The 19,874-nt window shown below is 37.5% G+C and overlaps 1 protein-coding gene across 1 annotated transcript in view; it reads right to left on the bottom strand.

Moving 5' to 3' along the window:
• PREP (prolyl endopeptidase) overlaps positions 1-19,874 on the bottom strand; it is a 176,135-nt gene that overhangs the window by 64,232 nt on the left and 92,029 nt on the right. Inside the window, exon 8 of the mRNA XM_085306966.1 lies at positions 18,594-18,699. Coding sequence (XP_085163092.1) covers positions 18,594-18,699 — 106 coding nt within the window. The remainder of the gene's footprint in view (positions 1-18,593; positions 18,700-19,874) is intronic.

Raw genomic sequence — 19,874 nt, 5'->3', positions numbered from 1 at the left:
AAACATCATCTTTGCTTTTTCTACCTGCCCTCAAGCATATCTATGCTTTCCTCAACGTGCCTGGGGGGTGGGTGGAGAAGCGCCCTTCCAAATAAAATAAAAATTTTTACAGCTGATAACACTGCTCTTAAATTGTCTTGCAACTTGCCTCTGCCAGTTTAGTACAAAGTACTTCCAGCTGACATTGATTAGGCAACCAGCAAGCTGTGAACTTCAGGTTTTGCTCAATTTTTATTGCCTCTTTCCAACCTAGTGGTTCTCAAATATTTTACCCTAGCTTCCCCCTCCACCTCACCCTGTTCCCACCAGACACAACTATTACTCTCCGAACAGTCTCAAGTCTCTGCTCCCCAGCATCCAAACGTAAGAGTCCTTACCAACTCTCTCAAACACCTTGCATGCTCAACTTAACCCTTCACAAGCTTGAGTTTAGTTTCTACTCAAAGAAATCCCTTCAAATCCAATGGAACAGGAACTATCTGCACTTTCCGACTGACCAGCTCTCTAAACTTCTGGCATTTGAGAAATCACAGCAGCCTTTCCTCTGCTATTCCTGGATCTTGTGGGCACAGATGCCTCCTCCACCCACCACCCTGCTCATATCCCTCGTTTCTAAAGCTTTGGCTCCCCCAGGGAGGTAAAAGTGTAGCTCTGACCAGAGCTCTGAGGCAGCAACTCATAAATCAGCTCAATAGTGCCTATCACATGATTTTTTTTAATTAGGCTTCCTAGGTGCTGCCATAATACAAAATAAAGAAAAAGGTCCATATTAAGAACATCTTCAACAAGACCGATTTGCTATAGCATGTTGGTTTAAGTTTTTAGCCAAGGCTGATTAAAGTGCTTGCATTTATTTCTCTTTGTACTGCTACAGATTTGTGCTAAAGAAAGAAAAACAACCAAACAAACAAAAAAACCCTAGAACACACATTCAGAAGAATAAATAGTCAAGGCGGACAACTGAATTGGAAAGGAATAATCTCATTTCAAACAAAAAGCAAAAGACAAAATTATTAGCAGACACAGAAACATGAAGAGACATGGTACAGAAAAAACATTGTTTTTCTTTTTTTTAAGGTGTAATGGAAGGTTTGCTAAYATACAAATGCTTGACCGCTTTGTATCCAGCCGTTCAGCTAATATGAGACATACTTCCAGGTATACCAAGAATACTCGTTTAAGCAAAGTGATTAATGACATAAATCTTCTTTTTTGGCTGGTTCAATGTTCAAGCAAACTCCAGGCTGCTGCAAGCATTCTGGAAGACAAGTTCAGTAAAATAGCCACTAAAAAAATGTGCCTTATAACATTCAGATAGCATGCATCTTTGTTTTCTTCCTTAGGGAAATGCTTAGCATCTATCATGTTAAAAGCATATTTGTAAGCCAAGGCTTGAAAAAACTCACTTGCAGTTTGGCAACAGGAATAAGCGATCCTCGAGTCTTGAAGGCCCACACTTCAATTTCTGATAAATCGATACTTATTTTTTTTTTGGGGGGGGGGGGAGAAAAGAAAAGAAAAGGAAAAACAACCACCCTCCAGCAGATAGGCTAAACAAAGCATAATCTCCTGGACACAAGCCACAGTGCTGTCCCACATGACCAAATGTATATTGGTTACACCTCTAACACTRAAATTTTATAAAGCAAAATTAAACTATGTTATTCAGTTTTGTGACTGATAAATAATGGTGGAAAACTGACAAGAACTGTGACTTTTTCATTTTTCTCAATCTTTCTAAAATACTCCATAAGCAACCAAAGAGGCAAGCATGAAGGGAAAAAAACCATATACACACCTGGTTCAAGTGGAATCCAGTAAGAGAACTGTTCCAAAAACTTAAAGACTAGCCCAGCTGTCTTTTCCTACTGGTGTACAGGACTTCTCATAGTATTGTGAATTACTGAACTCAAGTATCTAATCATGAAGAATGGATTATTTGCAAAAAATACTTTGGTATGAATATATATAAAGCTCTCCCCCTCCGCCAAAGTATAATAGGTTAAGTTAGTTGTAAATATGACATTACAATTAGTAAATCTGGTCATTCCTAATATAAAGGGCTTTGTGGTAAAAAAATAAGCAGCAAACTGGTTAATTTGGTAGCATTCATGATATGCATGTTGTAGTAGGGGAAGAGAGGAAACAATAGCCCCAAAACTTCTTTTCAGACTAATTCAAAATTCATGTTAAAAATAGCTATATATTTGTCAGAAGTTACTTCTTATCGTAATTTCCTATCCTTAAAATGAGTATTCTTAGCACAAATAGCTCACAGTGACCCAGTTAACAACCTACCAGATACACTGAATATTTGAAGAGTAAAATGACTCAGTCTGTTTACAACGTGAAGATTGTGAAGGAGCAAGGGGAAGCATGAAGGACGTTTTAGCTAACCTGAGAAGACGCTCCCTGCGATATTAGTAGAAGGAAATGAAAACGCTGCCATGTCTTCCCAGGGAAAACAAACTAACAAAGATTCAATTAACATATGGCTGTTGACAAAATACATTATGAGTACTCACTTATAGTGAAATACAAAGAGCTAGCACGCTTAAAATTTCAAATGTAGAAATTAGTCAAATCTGTATGACTTCTATATTTTTTTAAACATTTAAAAGCTAGTTACCCTCCTTTATTAGATAGCAAAGTATAATAACTTGATCTCTATTCACAAATCTAGATCATTTCTTACTCAGCATGGGGCAAATTAACTTCCACTGGCATATATTCACTGGAACATATCAAAAATCAATGAACACAGAAGACACAGCTGTCCGCAGTACAGCAGAACTAATACAATGTCATACTTGCACAGAGTTGTTAATGATATCATTATCTTCTCACTTGAACTTTAAAGGGAGCACATGCAAAGGAAAGCCACAACTCACACCACACAAAGTTAATGCGTTAACTCAAGATTACTGATGCAGTAAGTGGCAAATATTGGGCAGATGCTGATGGTGTTTCATAAAAAGATAACTTGTTAGAAAGTTAAGCCAGAGGATCCCCCTGCAACAAACATTTTGGACTGGCTGACATCCTTGATGTCATGTTAAAATACAGAGCAGAACCGAGAGAGGTGCCATCAGATGATTTCCAAAAGTAACATGCTTTCCCAGAATATTTAAAACGTCACTTTACAGATTTTGATTTAAAATATTTATGCAATTCTCAAAGCCCAAAAATGTCTCACGAGACAATCTTCATAGCAACAGACTCCTCAGATAGAAGAGATTGCAACTATTTCACAGCTTCTTTCAAGCTACTGCTATGATTTGCCACTTTTTCAGACAGTCATTGCCACAAGCTAAAAGGCTCTGCTGAAGGCAAAGGATGGTGCAAGTACGGCATTTCATCTCTAGAGACGATGTCTGCTGTCAGAGCAGAGACAGTATGCGTTCTCCCTGCTATGGAGGTCATGGAAAAAGAAACACACTTCTGATCATCCTCTACTGTTGTCAATCAGTGTGTTTCATGCAAAATATTTAATTAAGAAATTACAAAGTAATTTCTTCAAACTATAATTGATGCCATGGTTTAAATAAAAACCTATCTAATAAGGACCTATAAAGTCTAGTAGCTTGCTAATATTCACCGGTTAGAAGGGGAACAAGAAATCATTGTTTGAATATATGAATATACTCTGGCAGACCCAAGTCTCTATAGATAACCTTATCCACTATATTATCTAATTTACTTCTTTGTTCTCTTTAATTTATTTTGACAAATAAATCTCAGGCAAAGTATGTGTACAGGCATCACTACTGAAAACAAGCTGACATTTTCATGGAAATATCTATTACAGCTCCAAGATCTTGTTCCCAGTGGTAATGGTCAACTCCAGATCATTTATTCTACAAATGAAGTTARGACTGTTCATCCCCTGCTCGTCACTAAACATACACTCACACTGTTGATTTACTGCCCACCTATAAGCTGCACAGTTCTTCTGAAGTACTTCAAAAATATTCTTCATCCTTCACCTAAAAAAACTTAGTACCATTTCCAGTTTCTGTCAGCTCACTGTTCACTTGTTCTCCAGGTTATTTATGAATATGTTGAACACTACAGATCTCTGTGGTGCTGCCCTACTGATCTTCCTGGACACAAMAGATCTCTGTTGTCCTATGCTGCTGATTTTCCTCTCCTAAAAGGACTGACTACTATTGTCCTTCTTTTGTATCCTGTCTTGATACTGGTTCTTCAACCATGCCCAGGTCTTTCCCCAACTCTGAGCTGATTATTGTCCTTAAAAGCCTTTGGTAAGCGACTTTGTTTTAAGCCTTTTAGAAATCTAGCAAGACTGTACAAACTGATTCACTCATATTCAAAAGCCTGGTGACTCTTTCAAAGAACTCTAATAGGTCCGTAAGACAAAACTTTACTTTATAAAACTCAGGCTAACTCCCATTTAGATCATGTTTTTTTAGGTGCCTACTAATTCTGTTTTTATACTTTCTACTACTTGTAAGTCTGACATCTGGATAACAAAGTTGATAATTTCCTTCAGTCTCTCCTGGAGCCCCTTTAAATTTTTTTTTTGTCATTTTGTTACCCTTCATTTCCTGGGTACCAGTTTTAAGCAGAAGGCTATGTAGTATTTCAATACTTTCAATATAAATTTTACTCTTGTATTTTTCTAGAACTCATGGATGATTTCCTGTACTTTTATCTGTTCCCATAGATTATTTTGTCAGTTTTTCCCATAACCTCTTCTGTAGTTTACCAGTGTACTCAACTATACCCATCTCAGTTTTAGACAGATCCTCTAATATCAGAGTTCTCCCTCTAATTAGTCCCAATACCACTCCTATCTCTCATACCCAGAGTAACTGCTCAATTTATATGGTTGCTATTAATGCCAGTGCTTAGAGGATTCCTACAAATTGGTGGGTGGAAAATAGACAGAGAAGGAGATGATAACACACCCAATCTGTCTTACCTGCAAAACTATAGGTTACTGGGYACTCTCTAGGGTAGTCTCTCTTGAAACTGTTTCACCACATGTGGAGTAAGTGATGCATTGAATATTAATTAGGACAGAAAGAACTGCAATGGCACACAACTGGGAAAACCTAGATCTCACTTACTGCTCCATGGRACATCTAAAGAGGGATTGGAGTGCAAATCACTCTCTATTGACCTTTACACAGACTACATCCATACTAATAAATTGTAATAAGCATTCCCCAAAAAAYTCCAAGTTGGAGAATGGGAAAGTTCAGGGACCATTCTTAATGGGCAGTCTGAACGCAGCCACCTATTCTGCAGAGTAAGAGAAATGGACAGTGTGGACACAGGTTGTTACAAGTCCATTGGCCTTAGTGCAAGAGAATAGTCACCAGTACATTAAATTTACTAGGACAGCAGCAATTTGAGTCTCTCTTTTGGCTCAAACAACATTTGATTAAATATAAGTGAACAGCTTCAAAAGAGGAACAATGCAGCCTGTTTATACTGTTTATTTGATAGATGGAAGGATACCACATCACATTCTTGAAGAATGCAAAAGAGCTGAAAACAAGACTCCCAGTGTTTAGGGGAACGCTTTTCTTACTGAGCTGACGTTGAAAAAAACCCAAAGGGAATGGGAAAAATACTATCTCCTTGCATGTTCTACAGTATCTCAGAGAGGTATCTAACTGGTGAATACAACACATATGACTGATTACATCCTGTGTTGTTTCAGCTTTGTCCCTCTCAACTCACCACTGCCTATTTCCTAATTTCAGTAGCTCAGTATGCAGGTTATCATGAATCCTATTCTGTGGTCCCTGTCTCTCAGCGCATTTTCTAAAGCGGAAATACAACTCAGGGCTGCAGGTTTCCATGGGGTAGCAAAAAATCTGAAAGACAGAAGATTGAAATATTTCAGTGTTGTAATGTCCAGGTCATTTTATAGATCTATTCTGTATGGGACAAAATATAGAATCACAGAACCATAGAATCAGTAAGGTTGGAAGGGAGCTCTGCAGATCACCTAGGCCAATCTCCCTGCTCAGCAGGGTCACCTAGAGCATGTTACACAGGGTTGCATCCAGGCRGGCCTTGAAGATCTCCAGAGAAGGAGACTCCATAACCTCCCCACAACTAGCAACCTGTGCCAGTGCTCCCTCACTCTCACAGGGAAGAAATTCCCCCTCATGGTCAGGCAGAACTTCCTGTGCTTCAATGTCTGCCCATTGCCTCTTGTCCTGTCACATGGGACAACTGAAAAGAGCTTGTCCCCATCCTCTTGACACCCTCCCTTCAGGTACTTATACACATTGATAAGATCCCCCCTCAGTCTTCTCTTCCCCAGGCTAAACAGGCCCAGCTCTCGCAGCCGTTCCTCATAGGGCAGATGCTCCAGCCCTCTGATCATCTTCGTAGCTCTACGCTGGACTCTCTCCAGTAGCTCCATCTCTCTCTTGGCTTGGGGAGCCCAGAACTGGACACAGTACTCCAGAGGAGGCCTCACCAGGGCTGAGTAGAGGGACAGAATCACCTCCCTCCACCTGCTGGCAACACTCTTCCCAATGCACCCCAGGAGACCATTGGCCTTCCTGGCCACAAGGGCTGGCTCATGGTCAACTTGTCATCCATCAGCACTCCCAGCTCCTTCTCTGCAGAGCTGCTCTCCAGAAGGTCAGCCCCCAGCTTATACTGGTGCTACTAGGATTATTTCTCCCTAGGTGCAGGACTCTGCACTTGCCCTTGTTGAACCTCATGAGGTTCCTCTCCGCCCAGCTCTCCAGCCTGTCCAGGTCTCTCTGAATGGCAGCACTGCCCTCTGGTGTATCAGCCACTCCTCCTAGCTTGGTATCATCAGCAAACTTGCTGAGGAGGCACTCTGTCCCCTCATCCAGGTCATTGATGAAGAAGTTGAACAGGATGGGACCCAGTACTGAGCCCTGGCAGACGCCACTAGCCACAGGCCTCCAACYAGACTCCATGCCACTGATGACGACCCTCTGAGCTCTGCCTTTCAGCCAGTTCTCAATCCACCTCACTGTCCACTCGTCTAACCCACACTTCCAGAGCTTCTCTAGGAGGATGTTATAGGAGACAGTGTCAAAAGCCTTGCTGAAGTCAAGGTACACAACGTCCACTGCTCTCCCCTCATCCACCCAGCCAGTCATGCCATCATACAAGTCTATCAGATTGGTCAGGCAGGATTTCCCCCTGGTGAATCCATGCTGGCTACTCCTGATCACCTTCTTATCCTCCATATGTCTGGAGATGACATCCAGAGTGAGCTGTTCCATCATCTTTCCAGGGACGAAGGTGAGGCTGATWGGCCTATAGTTGCCTGGGTCTTCCTTCTTGCCCTTTTTGAAGACTGGAGTGACATTTAGAAATACAAGTTTTGTTCCTTATTTGKAATCTTTTTTCACTAGCAAGATGACTTACAAGATGTAACCTTGCAAATGGAAGCATCAAGAACTTAATTTAAACAATAAAGACAGCTAAAGTTAGGTGAGGTAAAATCGAAGTCAGGCACCTTAAGACAACTTTCCCTGTTACTCATAGTTAAGAGTAAAATCTGAAGCACTTTAATTTAGCATCCATGTCTGCTGGACTCTCTTCATCAAAAAACAAGATCAGTGAGGCAAAGAAAATCTTTCAGGGGATGCAAAAATAAAAATCACTGTGGGATTTTTATTTTTGGGGTGAGAGATCAAGGAGCAGCTAGAACATTATGCTGCTGCTTTGGAAATTAAGGAAATAAACACTGATTCCTAGTATTTATAGACTGTTAGCAGAAAAAGGTGAACTTTGTATTTAATTCTGCTATAGTTTTGCAGATTCTCCTAGGACAATCTGGATCTTTCCTTTCAGCTTTTAACATGGAAAAGCTTCAGATTTACTTATTTATTTGTATTGTCTAAATATCCAGCGAAGTTCAGTCTGGGTAAATAAGTGAGCATAATTAAGAAAAAAAAGGGTCACAATCTAAGGAAGCAATAAAGGCTCTACAGCTTTGTTTTTTTCAATTGGATATGCTCATCAAATTAGATATACTCAAGAAAGGCTATAAAACATATTACGTGTAAATAAAAGTAAAAAGGGAAGATTATACATTCCCTCCATGTGCTGTGGGAAGGAAATATCTGAATTCCTGTAAGGTTACTAYGGGCTATGTTGTGCTGTGCAGAAATTTCCACAGTAGCTGACTCATCCCTGAATTCAGTCATCTTCTGAGTTCTCTCAGGCAGATATTTCATAAGTGTTCTTCATTTCTACACATGAAACATACTGTTTCAATTTGCATTCCTATTACCTTTTTCTTTTCCSAAGATTAATTTTTTCAATTCTCTACTTTCTCTACTCTATCCTGAAAACAGAAGCAAAACAATTCAACCATATATCAGATTTGAGAGGTGATTTTTGACTTTCAGACAAGAAAATAGAGTTCACTGAGCAAACAATCTACCCCCCAAAACACAAGCAAAAAAACCCAAATAAGACCTGCAAATGAAACAGCTGAGCTATCCCACCTCAGTTCTAAACCCCTCAAATGCAGTATATTTACTCTGCTACAATAAGAAACTACAATGTTGGTCACATAAGAAAAGGGGTAGCAACATGTAACATGCCTATAGGATGATTGGGATTGGAAATTAAGATGATCTCAGTTTATCAATCTCATCCCAACCTCATCCCTTTCTAGCGAAGAGAAGCCCTACTTTTAGTCTTGCCTCACCTAGAAAAGGAAAATCAGATCTGCCTATTCATCTTCCAGCTTTTCTGCTACTGCCATGGTGGTGCTGTAGACAGACACACTCAGTACACTGACCATGTGAGGCTTCTTCAGTGGTAGCAYGGCTTTAGTCTGTTAAGTATATATTGACATGCTATTATTGCGATCTGCTGCTCAAAACAGTATTCAAATTCTGAAAAATCCCAAAGGAATTTCACAGAATAAAAGACAGTCGTATAACAGAATTTTGCTCCTGTCAGATTTGAAAGGATATGTCCAAACACGTGTTYTTGTGGATACAGATGTCAGAGTTGCACTTACGTTGCCAGGCATCTAGTACAGCAAAATCCAGTTCTGCCCATTCAGCTTTGAGGTGCATACCTTTCTTTCAGTTACCAACTCTGCCAGCATACTTTTTTCCTCATTATAAAACCATACTACTGTCTGTGGCATATTTGACAGAGTTTTCTTAAGTCAGCTCCCTTTAACAATCCAGTAAGAAGTTCAGTCACTATCATCTTAATATAGTGTCTTTAAAAAAAAATATATATATACACACACACACACACACACACACACACACACACATATAGTGGCCATCTCAGCTTTCAGTTGCAAATTCAAATTATTTGCACGTGCTTTTCCACAGTAAGCTCCCCCAGGATGTAAAGGCATTTTGAAGGAAGCAATCAAAGCCTCTCCTGTTTCTTATCTAATGGCTATTTCCTCTCTTCTTTAAAGTCATTAAATCAGAGTTTCACTGTCAAAGCACTTTGTCCTTAAAATATACAAGGGGCATCTAAATTGGATGTTATCTGCTAGATCCTGGGCTACTATACAGTTAGTACAGAATACAGTAATATTCTAACATTTTCTTTTATTTTTCAATTGCTCTCATTCCTTGYCAGTACAATTTCTGAAAAAAATAATACTAATCTATCTAAATAGTCCTGCAACTAATTCTCTGTTTTGAAATCTATTTCCTGAATAGATACATCTTATCCAGATCATTTTCTCCCTCCCCTCACCTTTCTTCTTTCTTCAGATTCCACAGGAAAAACATTCCTGTTTATATTTTCAAGAGTGGTCTTCAGATTTGGTCCAGGCCTTTCCCTTTTCTTTCCCTCCCTTTAACTTTAGGGGCCAACAGCCTCATTGACATGGGAGCCCTCGCAATCTGTAGAGAGACCTAGGCTGGTCCAGAGGACTACTCATATTTAGCATGAACTCAGTCATTCTGAGGAGTCTTTACTTTGTATAGACTCCTTCTGCCTAACAACTGCAGAGGGAGCACTGGAACGTAGGAGGAGCCTCAGCTAATGGTCTAAACAGATGAATCCAGACCATCTTCTCTTCTAGTACATCTAGGGTCTAGAAGTGATTCTCACATTACTTTGAATTGATTGATGCCTGTAACACAGAATTCAACAGTGACTGAATTCCTGCAGTGAAGCATAATTTAGGAAAGTACACGAACCATCCAGCCACACTTCAGATCTCACTGCAGTCAACAACGCAACTGCAGGATGAGGCTTAATGAACAACTGAAATCAGAAGAGGCTTAGAACAATTTAGCCTACTCATCTTACCAATACCCCATTTATTGTCCAGTTCAAGAAAATGGGTATACAAATATACAAATCTAAACCCAGACATAATTACCCTATTTTAGAAAGCCCTTTAAATCATAGATCACCACAGTAGCAAATCTTCCTTCAGCATCAGACTCCAGTGCATTTTTTCCAGCTATAATGTTTAGACCTTATAGCAGCTCAGAGAACTCAATGGTCTTGCACACTATGAACTAAAGTGTACTTCTGACTGTTACCATTTGGAACAGTTAGACAACAGGTTGTTTAAGGAGCTCTCTGGAAATCTGGTTGTGGTYATTAGTGTCCCTTCTCCTGTTCTGAATTCGTAATGCATGGTTCAGTTCTCTCACTGTGCATCTCAGGTCTCACAAACGCCGAGTAACAGTCCAAGAAAACAAATGTGCRAAGTACAAGGTAGGGGTGCCTTTCTTACTTATTTTTGAAGCAAGAATTAGTATTAAAATACTAAGTGAAGTTCTCAAGGAATGTATGCAGTTATCTGTAGGAATTGAATCTACACCAGAAGCCTATCACGTCTGATATAACACTTCATCTATATGATCAGTTCTCCTCCCCAAAAGCAGGGKAGTTGTCACAATTTTCCAAAATCTTGCTTTTCCTCTTATCATTTGTAATACAAGTAAAGCCTCTACCAGCCTTCAAATGTATGTTTTTGAATCAAGATTTGTTTCTGAACTTTTCTGTTTGCATCTTTCTGCATTCTCATCTGTTAGCTTAGCTTACTCCAATGACAACACAAAACAGTTTACCTAAGAAACTAAAAATAAATCCATTAGATCAAATGGAATATTTGCAAGGTAAAGTAATGGATATTTCAATGTATTTAATTGATGAAAAATGGAAAAAATCATGTCTTCACATAAAAGATTACAAAGCATAGTCAGAATTCTCTATGCAAAGGGAAGACACGTTTCAACCTTGCTCCATCTATTTATTTAAAGCTTGCTTACAGCTTTAAGGGAAAAAAAGAAAATAGTTCTCAGCACTGGAACTAGYGGAGCCTGGTCTACAGATTTGTAAGTTGTTGGTTGACATTTTAGCTCAATTTACATTAAGATCCAGCACAAGCAAGATCTCATCTGATTATTTATCAATTGACACAAATGAGAGCTGTTATGAATAACTGAAGGACAAACATCCATTGACTTTCATGTCTCAGATAATCCACAGAGCAGATAACCCTTTACTCACAGTATCTCAAGTCTATTAAGGCAAAATTCCTACTGAAACTTCCTCCACCTTTGCAGCATCCATAATGTTGCTCTTCTGAGTGAATCTTTGAGTTACTGCAAGGCTAAGTTTATGCTGCAGCCCTTTTCCTTAATTGATTCACTGAAGTTCTTGTCTCTCCCTTGCCACCTGACCTCCCAGGCTTTCTGTGAGGGTTACACCACTGGGACTCCTACCTCTCTCTCGTATTTGATTGAAATTGAGACAGTGGTTCAAAAAGCACTAGAAAATTAATTGACAAATTGTGTGAGATTAAACATCTCTTATTTCCATAGAAGAAAGTCTGAAAGTAAGTTAAGGAGCAGAAGACACACACATACACACAGAGATTCATTAGGGAAACCATAGTAATATTCCAGCAGTTATTCTAGGTTATCTCATCCTGTGCTACTGTTCTATACTGCAAAATAGTGCTGGGACATAGGTCAACATAGACTAAAACCTACAGAAAGAGKGAGAGATGGAGATCATCTTTTAAGGGAGGATCATCTACCTCTCTGCTATCCTTATTTTTTGACTAAAGGGCAATACAAATTTCATTCAGGCCAATTTCAACTGAACTGCTTCTTTTCTCACTTCTGTCTATCACCAATGTTCCCATCTCCTCAGTTCTTGAACAGTCCAGCTGGAAACATGTCACCTAATCACCATGAGTCTATACTGAATACAGGTTATTAAAATCATTGACTGTGGAAGAAAGTGACACAAAATAGGCTGCTATGTCAAATCAACCCTGCTACATATATGTGAGTGTATAAAAGAGAGCTGGGGTTCAGATCTGAGCCTAGTCCATGACTGCCCACAGTATTTAACTGTTAGCTCACTCCCCACGGCATTACTGGTCTGTGCCAATCAGCAGAAAATGCATGGTCACACTTTGGGGACAGTGTGCCAAGATCATTCCCAACAGGCAGCTTCAATGTAGTCGTGATGTGCTGGAGGGAAGAGAGCTTTGGTACATGGCGTAAGTAGGGAAGATGTAAAGGGGTGGGGACTTCTGGCAGGAGGACAGTACTGTGAAGAACACAACCATGAACCATGGCCACATTGCTCCTTCCCCTTCTTTGGTTTCAAATTCTGTGCGAAAGCTCAGTTTCAGCAACAGCAAAAGGTAGTAGAAAGTGTGTTGACTGGGACATTCACAGAGGTGTGCCAAAATATCTCAGACTTGCTTTCTCCTTTTCAGGAGATTCAACATAAAAGATACAGGTAATACAGTGACACAAGATGGGAGCTGCCTTTTATATGCTTTTAGTTCATTTCTCAACATGTGAGCATTGTAACGATTAATTATGCAACTTGTTTGTAAAACCATATCTAGAATCTGTTTATTAATTGCATTTAGAAATGTTATTAGGATAATTAGAGCCCAAYTGCCCTGGATTTTTGTCAGTTTGAAGATCCCCATTAAGAGGTACACTATGAAAACGTACCACATAATTCTTTGAAGAGATACTTTCTTCAATTCTCTCATTGCTCTCTAACGTGATGTTTTTTAACTTGTATTTTTCGTTTCCCATAAAAAAAAAAGAATAAAAACAACTTGGGATTGGACAAGATCAAGTCATAATTACAAACTTTCAAAACAGACTAAATACTGAGAAAGCCAATCATTTGGGTCCACCTTTGAGGCGGGGGGGGGRGGGGGGGGGAAGGGGAGGACTACAGTTACTGGACTTCTCACTGTTTTAATGAGCCTGACTACCAGACAAAGTATGAAATAACAAATGATAATAAAAAAATCTGAAAATGCAAAAACACTATTCAACGAAAGCATCTCTTAACTAATCCAAATTCAGTTTGGATTAAATCAATTTAAGATACTCATCTGTCCTACAGAATTAATAATCATTCAGGCTCACGAGAAGGAAAAAAAATCTTATTTTATTCAAGAAATGGTTTGATGACAGTTCTGTTATTGATAAGAGAAATGTCTCTGTATAGCCTTCACTGAACAGAGCAACTGAGTGTTTCTTTTTGGGTAATGTTGGATTCTTTTMAAGAATCTACATTTTCAGTTTCTCACATTCCTATTGACTTATTTAAGACTTCAGTATATCCCGAGTATGTGATCAGTACTTTTAAAACAAATTTTAATCTTGAGGATTGAGGGCCTAAGACAAAGTTTAAAAACAAAACCAAAAAAAACCTATCCTGTCATCTTTCCACAATAAATCTAAGGTAGCCATGGCTACCTTAAAAATTAAATACTGAAATGTGTCACTTAAATTAAAAGCTGTGAAACATGTCTGATCATAACAAACATAACTGTACAAGAMGTTAGCCACTCGTGGTTTCAATAATATTAATCTGAAGGAAACTAACATAGAAGTTATTATCAACACTGCAAAAATATTCAATAATTAAGAAATCTGATGCTTCCTGGATGAAAAGAAAACCGGCAATTTTTCAGTATAGCAGATACGGACAGACTGAACATAGATCTGATGCAACTTCTCAGTAATACACCRATATGTTGTCCAACACACTTTCCTTAGGAACTTCATGCAGAATCTGCTAATACAAACTTTACCACAGATTAAAAAAAGAGAGAAGGTGGTTTCAGGGGTGTGTGCATGTGTGTGTGTAAAAATATATATATATAAATGTGTATACACACACACACACTTAGCAAATACCCTGCCATGTTCACCTCTCYCTCTACAAACTAGTACAAACTCTAGCCTATAGAAATAGCAGATGTTCTCCTCTCCTTGTAGTTTTTGGCTATTTTAATTACTGACATGAAAGTGAAACACTTTCCCACCTACCAGGCCCAATAAATTCCTTCTATTTCTTCAGAAGCTGAAAGCGCTAATAACAGTATTTACTTCTGGTTTTCAAAACTCATTTTCTTTACTCTTGAATCATCAAAATTATATACTGGAATAAATAAGTAACTATACTAAATTTTTAAAAATCAAATTGTCCCAAGTTATTTTTCTTGGAATCACAAAACATGTGAATTTATCTCTCAACAAAAAAATAAGTTCTCCTATCTATGGAGTAAACTACTAGTCTATACCCCCAATGAATCACATTTCATATGTATTCCTACAGCTTTCTGACAATCTGTCATTTTAGCATTCAGTACTGAGGCTGTAACTCTATAACTTTTTCACAGCTGCTTGTTAGCAAGCAGGCCAAATAAGCAGCATTTATTGTTGCTGCCACTGTCTCAAAAAAACAGTAACAGAACTACAATTAACTTCACAAGGCCCTCAGTACAATAGAGGGAAAAGAAATTGGTTCTTCAGTCCTCACACCTTGTGACTATAACAACCCCTTCCTATTAAAGACAACTGTTATACAACTCAGAAGTCTGGTAACCTCTTGCCATAGAAAAGGAATCAACTATTAGCAATCAAAACTCAAGAAAGGTGTTCCCTAACTTAGTTAGCATGACATCTTGACATGGGTTTTGTGTGTAATAAATCAGAGTGAGTTCTTTGTATTTCTGTGCAATTCTGTCTGAGCCACAGAAAATTCTTTAACTCATAGCTTGACAGGCAGCATTTCAAGTAACACAGTTGAATGTCTACCTTGGGAAAGAAAGTAATTATTTAAAAAGAGAAGAAATTAATGATTACAGAATGGAAAAGTTGTCTACAAACAAGATATGTTACAGAGAAGTATTAAAAACAACCTGCTGAAGCACGTCAGTCTATAATTAAGGTTTTGCCACAGGCTTCAGAACAATCAGGATCTCATCCATTACCTTTTGCTTAGAAATTGTTTTCAATTCCTTACAAAGAAATAAGTGATGTAAGTAATGACTGCCGTACAAAACATAATCACCTGTTACCTTTGAAAAAGCCTCCACTGCCTTTTAGGTTCAATGTCTTCTGAGTAAGCTCAAAAAAGTTTCAGGCTTGAAAAAAAAATCTAACCATAAACAGAAGAAAACTYGCTAAGAACTAGTGCGTTCTTGGATCACTTGGACTGAAAGAACAACTCAGGAAGAGAAAATGTGTTCGAAAATCTAGATTATTTTTGTGTATCAGATATCATCTTAGATGTTGGAGAAACATTAACTATCCTATTTTTCTTTAACTTTTTTAAAAAGTAAAATGAACTATTCTTAGATACTAGAATGGAATTTTGAATAAGGAAATCATTGTTAAGTCATATACAAAAGCTCAGATTAAACATTCAATACTTAATGAAGAAAAAAAGCAAGCAGTATCTTAGTTATCAAAAAGTATGTGAAGTTTTCTTCTTCTAAATAAATACTGTTCTGAAAAATGAGAACAGTGTGAGAATATGTGGACAATGCCACATATTTTTAAAACACAGACACTTTTCTAAATAAAAGTCTTGATCTGCTTAACACCTCATAGCAAGTGGCATTCTTYGCCACTTATATTGTTTGTTGTACCAGACACTGCATTCCATAGATACCATATGAAAAGGCAGTATTCTTGTAAAACATGTTTTGTTTTGTTTTGCTTTTAAGACAGGTGCTTCCAATATGAGACACCTGGAGAATTACAAATAATCCTAATCCACTTGAACGTATCTTTAGATATTACTGAGTGGTCTGTACAAATTGGCAATTAAATGTAGGTCTTAATTCAAGAAATAGACATTAAGCTGTTTCAGTCATATTCTAGACCTGCTTGGTTCCTTGTTTAAACAGTTCACRTAACATAATTTGACATTTGTTTCTCCTAACTTCAGAAGCAAGCTCTTCTAGACTTGCTGTCCCAGAAAAATAGAAGTTGAACTGAAATTGTCCCTTTTGTTGCCTAGACTGATAAAGCCAAGAATAAAGCTTATGAACATTATTACTTGCTCAAATTTATGGCTTTGGACAACCAAAGGTTGAGGTACCAGTGGTTCAGGATGTTTACATTTGAATGGAGGACCACGTCCAGTAAATATCCTAAACGTTTACTATCTTACTAACATGGAGACAGAAAGACATGTGTAAAGATAAGAGTCTTCACACTGAAAAATGCACTGCCAGCTTTGTAAGACAGAAATGGAAAGTTCATAACTTTATAAAATAGAGAACATGTACAAACAGTTACACCAAGATGATCTCTTCTATAAGAAAAAGGAAGAGCTTGGAGGGATAGGAGAACTTCCACTCAGCCCAACAGCAAACAAATGGCAAGTCAACTCAAAGACTCTGGTTCAGAGAAAAAAGATTTCTTTTTTTAAAGCAGTATTTCCAAAGCTGGAATATGCCACTACTAATTTATGCAAATATGCAGTATTAATCCATAAAAACAAACAGCAAGTTAATATCACTAGAATGGAAGCCTCCAGAACAAAGAACTCGAATGTGGTACTTCCCAGGGTTTTGTAAAGTCTCAGATAATTAGGTAACTTTTTAAAAGATTTTTAAGGTTACCTAATACCTTTAAAAATCTTACTTAGGCTATTTGCTTAGAAAAGCCTGGAAAGTGTTAAGCTGTAGATTTACCTTAGACCAGGTAGTACAAAACAGAAGCTTCATTATCTCATCCATGACCTTTCAATGCTCCATGCTAATATTCTTGTCAAGGTTGTCCAGTATATCTATAAATGGGAGGGTGAACATGGGAGGAGAAAGCTATACTATTTATGCATTATATCTCTAGTTCGAAAATGTCAACTTGAATGACAGTGTAGTTTATCATTTAGGGAAACGCTTCACTGCAGTCTCATCRCTGCACTAAATAGTTTTATCTACACTGTTTTATGTTTTAAATAAAACTGCATGGAAAGCATGCTAATAATTTTCATTAGACCTGACATATTCTACAGACAAGATGGCATTAAACAGCTGCTCAGTTGTCCAAGACAGGTCTGAAGTAATTWGGAAATATTATTTGTTAAAAAAAGAGAGTGACATGCCCACCAATAAAATGAATAAATTCCCTGGAAAGAAGCTTAAAGGCATTAATTAATTAACCCATTTACTTTGAAACTATCATTGCCTAACATTCAACTTGCCAAATTTCAAACTAGTGTACTAAAGTTTGCTGACCAAATAACTAAGGGAAAATCACACAACCATGTGGTATATAAACAGCACTTGACAGGGAGAAACAAAAGGTACATCCCATATTCCAGAGCTGCTATTAGTTCTAGTCACCCTCATGAGCCTCAAATATTCTCTTTATGGGCAAGAAAACAAGTGTCCTGAGATCCAATATTTAATAAGGAATTTATTCTGTCCCCAAARATTAAAAAAAAAAAAAAGGGCAGTTCTTCTGAATCCAGAAGAACTAAGCTGCTGTGTTCTGAGCAGAGCGCATGAGCGCATAATAAGGCGCATAATAAGGAAGAGACTTCAATAATCCAATATTCTGAAAATACAAAAACATTGATTAATAAAACAACTAACTCTACCAGCTATCAACAACAGCCATAAGCAGCAAAGTACTGTGCTTTCTGCTCATACTATTCAGGCTAGAAGACCAAATCCGCAAAAGCCAAAAGCTAATCCAACTACAATGCAATGAAACAAATAAGCATGTATTTCAAACATCAGTAGATAATGCTACTGTTAGAATAATGATGCTACAGAGTAAAGTTTTATTATCTTATAAAATATTTAAGGATTTTTGTTTGTTTCTTAGTATTGTACACAGAAAAAAACAAGGTTATAGACAAACCAGGGACCTTTTTAAAAAGAGACCACTACATCAAAGGAGAGACATTATGTATTTTTCAAATGTGGAAAAAAGAACCCAAAGAAATGTGGAAAAGTACCAGTGGTATAGAAAACAAAATGAAACATAMACTGATGAAGGATGCGTATATTATCTCAAATTTTCCTTGTGATTTTTTAAACACACTAAAAAATTAAAAATGGATTTTTCCATCCCCTGGTATGTAACAAAGGAATACAAAAGTTAGCAGCATGCATTTTCACGTACTCTCTGCATTGAACAAAAGAGTTTAAGCAATATATACATTTCATATAGTATGTAATAGGTTAATATATTATTATATGCATCTCTCTCTCTCTCTCTATTTATATATATATATATATATATATATAATTCAAATCTTATGTTGAAAAGTAGGAGAAATAGTGAAAAATAGTTATAAAGTAAGAAAACGTGTACCTGATATACCCTGAGACTCTGTTTGTAGATCACAGTACCACAGCCTGTTCACTGGATCACATCCTTCTCGGATGGACAGTAAGACATATCGACCATCATCTGATATCTGTGTGAAATTACAGAAAATTAAGACAATCCATTATTTGGAAAAAAAAATCTAAGTTGAAAAGTTAGTCCATATACTCCTAACAAATAATTAATTGATAGCACAGTTAGTTGAATAAACAGATGCATATAATACAATGCCAGAACTCAACAAAAACACTTACATCCTTAATAACTTAAGCATAGTCTGGTGACATCTCAAGAGATCAAAATCAAACAGCTGTATGTTTTTCCCTCCTTTAATTAAAAAAGTAAAAAGTTTGCAATAACTAAGATAAAAGCATTCCAACTGAAAAGGAGGAGCCTAAATGAGTTAGTGATGAAAAAAATTTGTAGCATTTTAGAAGGTAAATAAACAACATTTCTTCTATTTTTTTTTGTTTTGTTTTAAAAGATCATATTGAAATGATACCTAAACAATCAAATGCAACATCCTCAGATAGGAACAAGATTTTAGAGGAAAAAGCTCTTTGATGTGTTTCTCATTAACATCAGCTGGAAGTCTACAAAAATCAAAAAGGGACTTGGCATTATAGTTAAACTAGCACTGAAAATCATGCAGCACAATAATAATTATTGGTCGTTGACAGTATTTTTCTGTCTAGTCACAGCCACAAAATGAAATGCATAATAGTGAAACACAGGTATTGCTACAAAAATCTCACAAACACCTATTATATTCTTCTAACATAGGAGACAAGGGAAGTAAGACTAATACTCAGTGGTCTGACAGCACTGTGTTATTCATGTGGCTTATAAAGTGTATCATCACCACTTCAGAGGGCAGAGTCTCACTGAAATGTAACAGCTCCTTAAAAGAAACCTTCAACCTTTTTTTCAAGCTTTAAAAATCCCTTGGTTCTGCTATGGTGATTCTTACATCCTGTTGAAAGAACTGGGGAACAATGAGCCAGAGTTGAGATACCACAAACYGCCCAGCTTGCCCTGCAACTCTGCAGCACTTCTCAGATAGTCTTCTACTGTAGTGCAGCTAACAAGCAAATGAAGCCATCAGTGCTTCTGCCCTTCACATAAATGCATGTTTACAACTAGTTTACAGCACTAACCTGGCATTTTAGCAACCCAGAGCAGACTCAGTCTATAACAGTCAAAGCAAAACCTGCTGGCAGGAAAAAGAAACATTTAAAAATATCTTTCATCTCTCCACAATCAATG

The sequence above is a fragment of the Rhea americana genome, unplaced genomic scaffold (genome assembly GCF_003343005.1).
Source record: "Rhea americana isolate MKP2758 unplaced genomic scaffold, rheAme1 scaffold_25, whole genome shotgun sequence".
Classification (NCBI taxonomy): Eukaryota; Metazoa; Chordata; class Aves; order Rheiformes; family Rheidae; genus Rhea; species Rhea americana.
The sequence above is the reverse complement of the archived record's forward strand: the minus strand, read 5'-3'. Positions and strand labels throughout refer to the sequence as shown.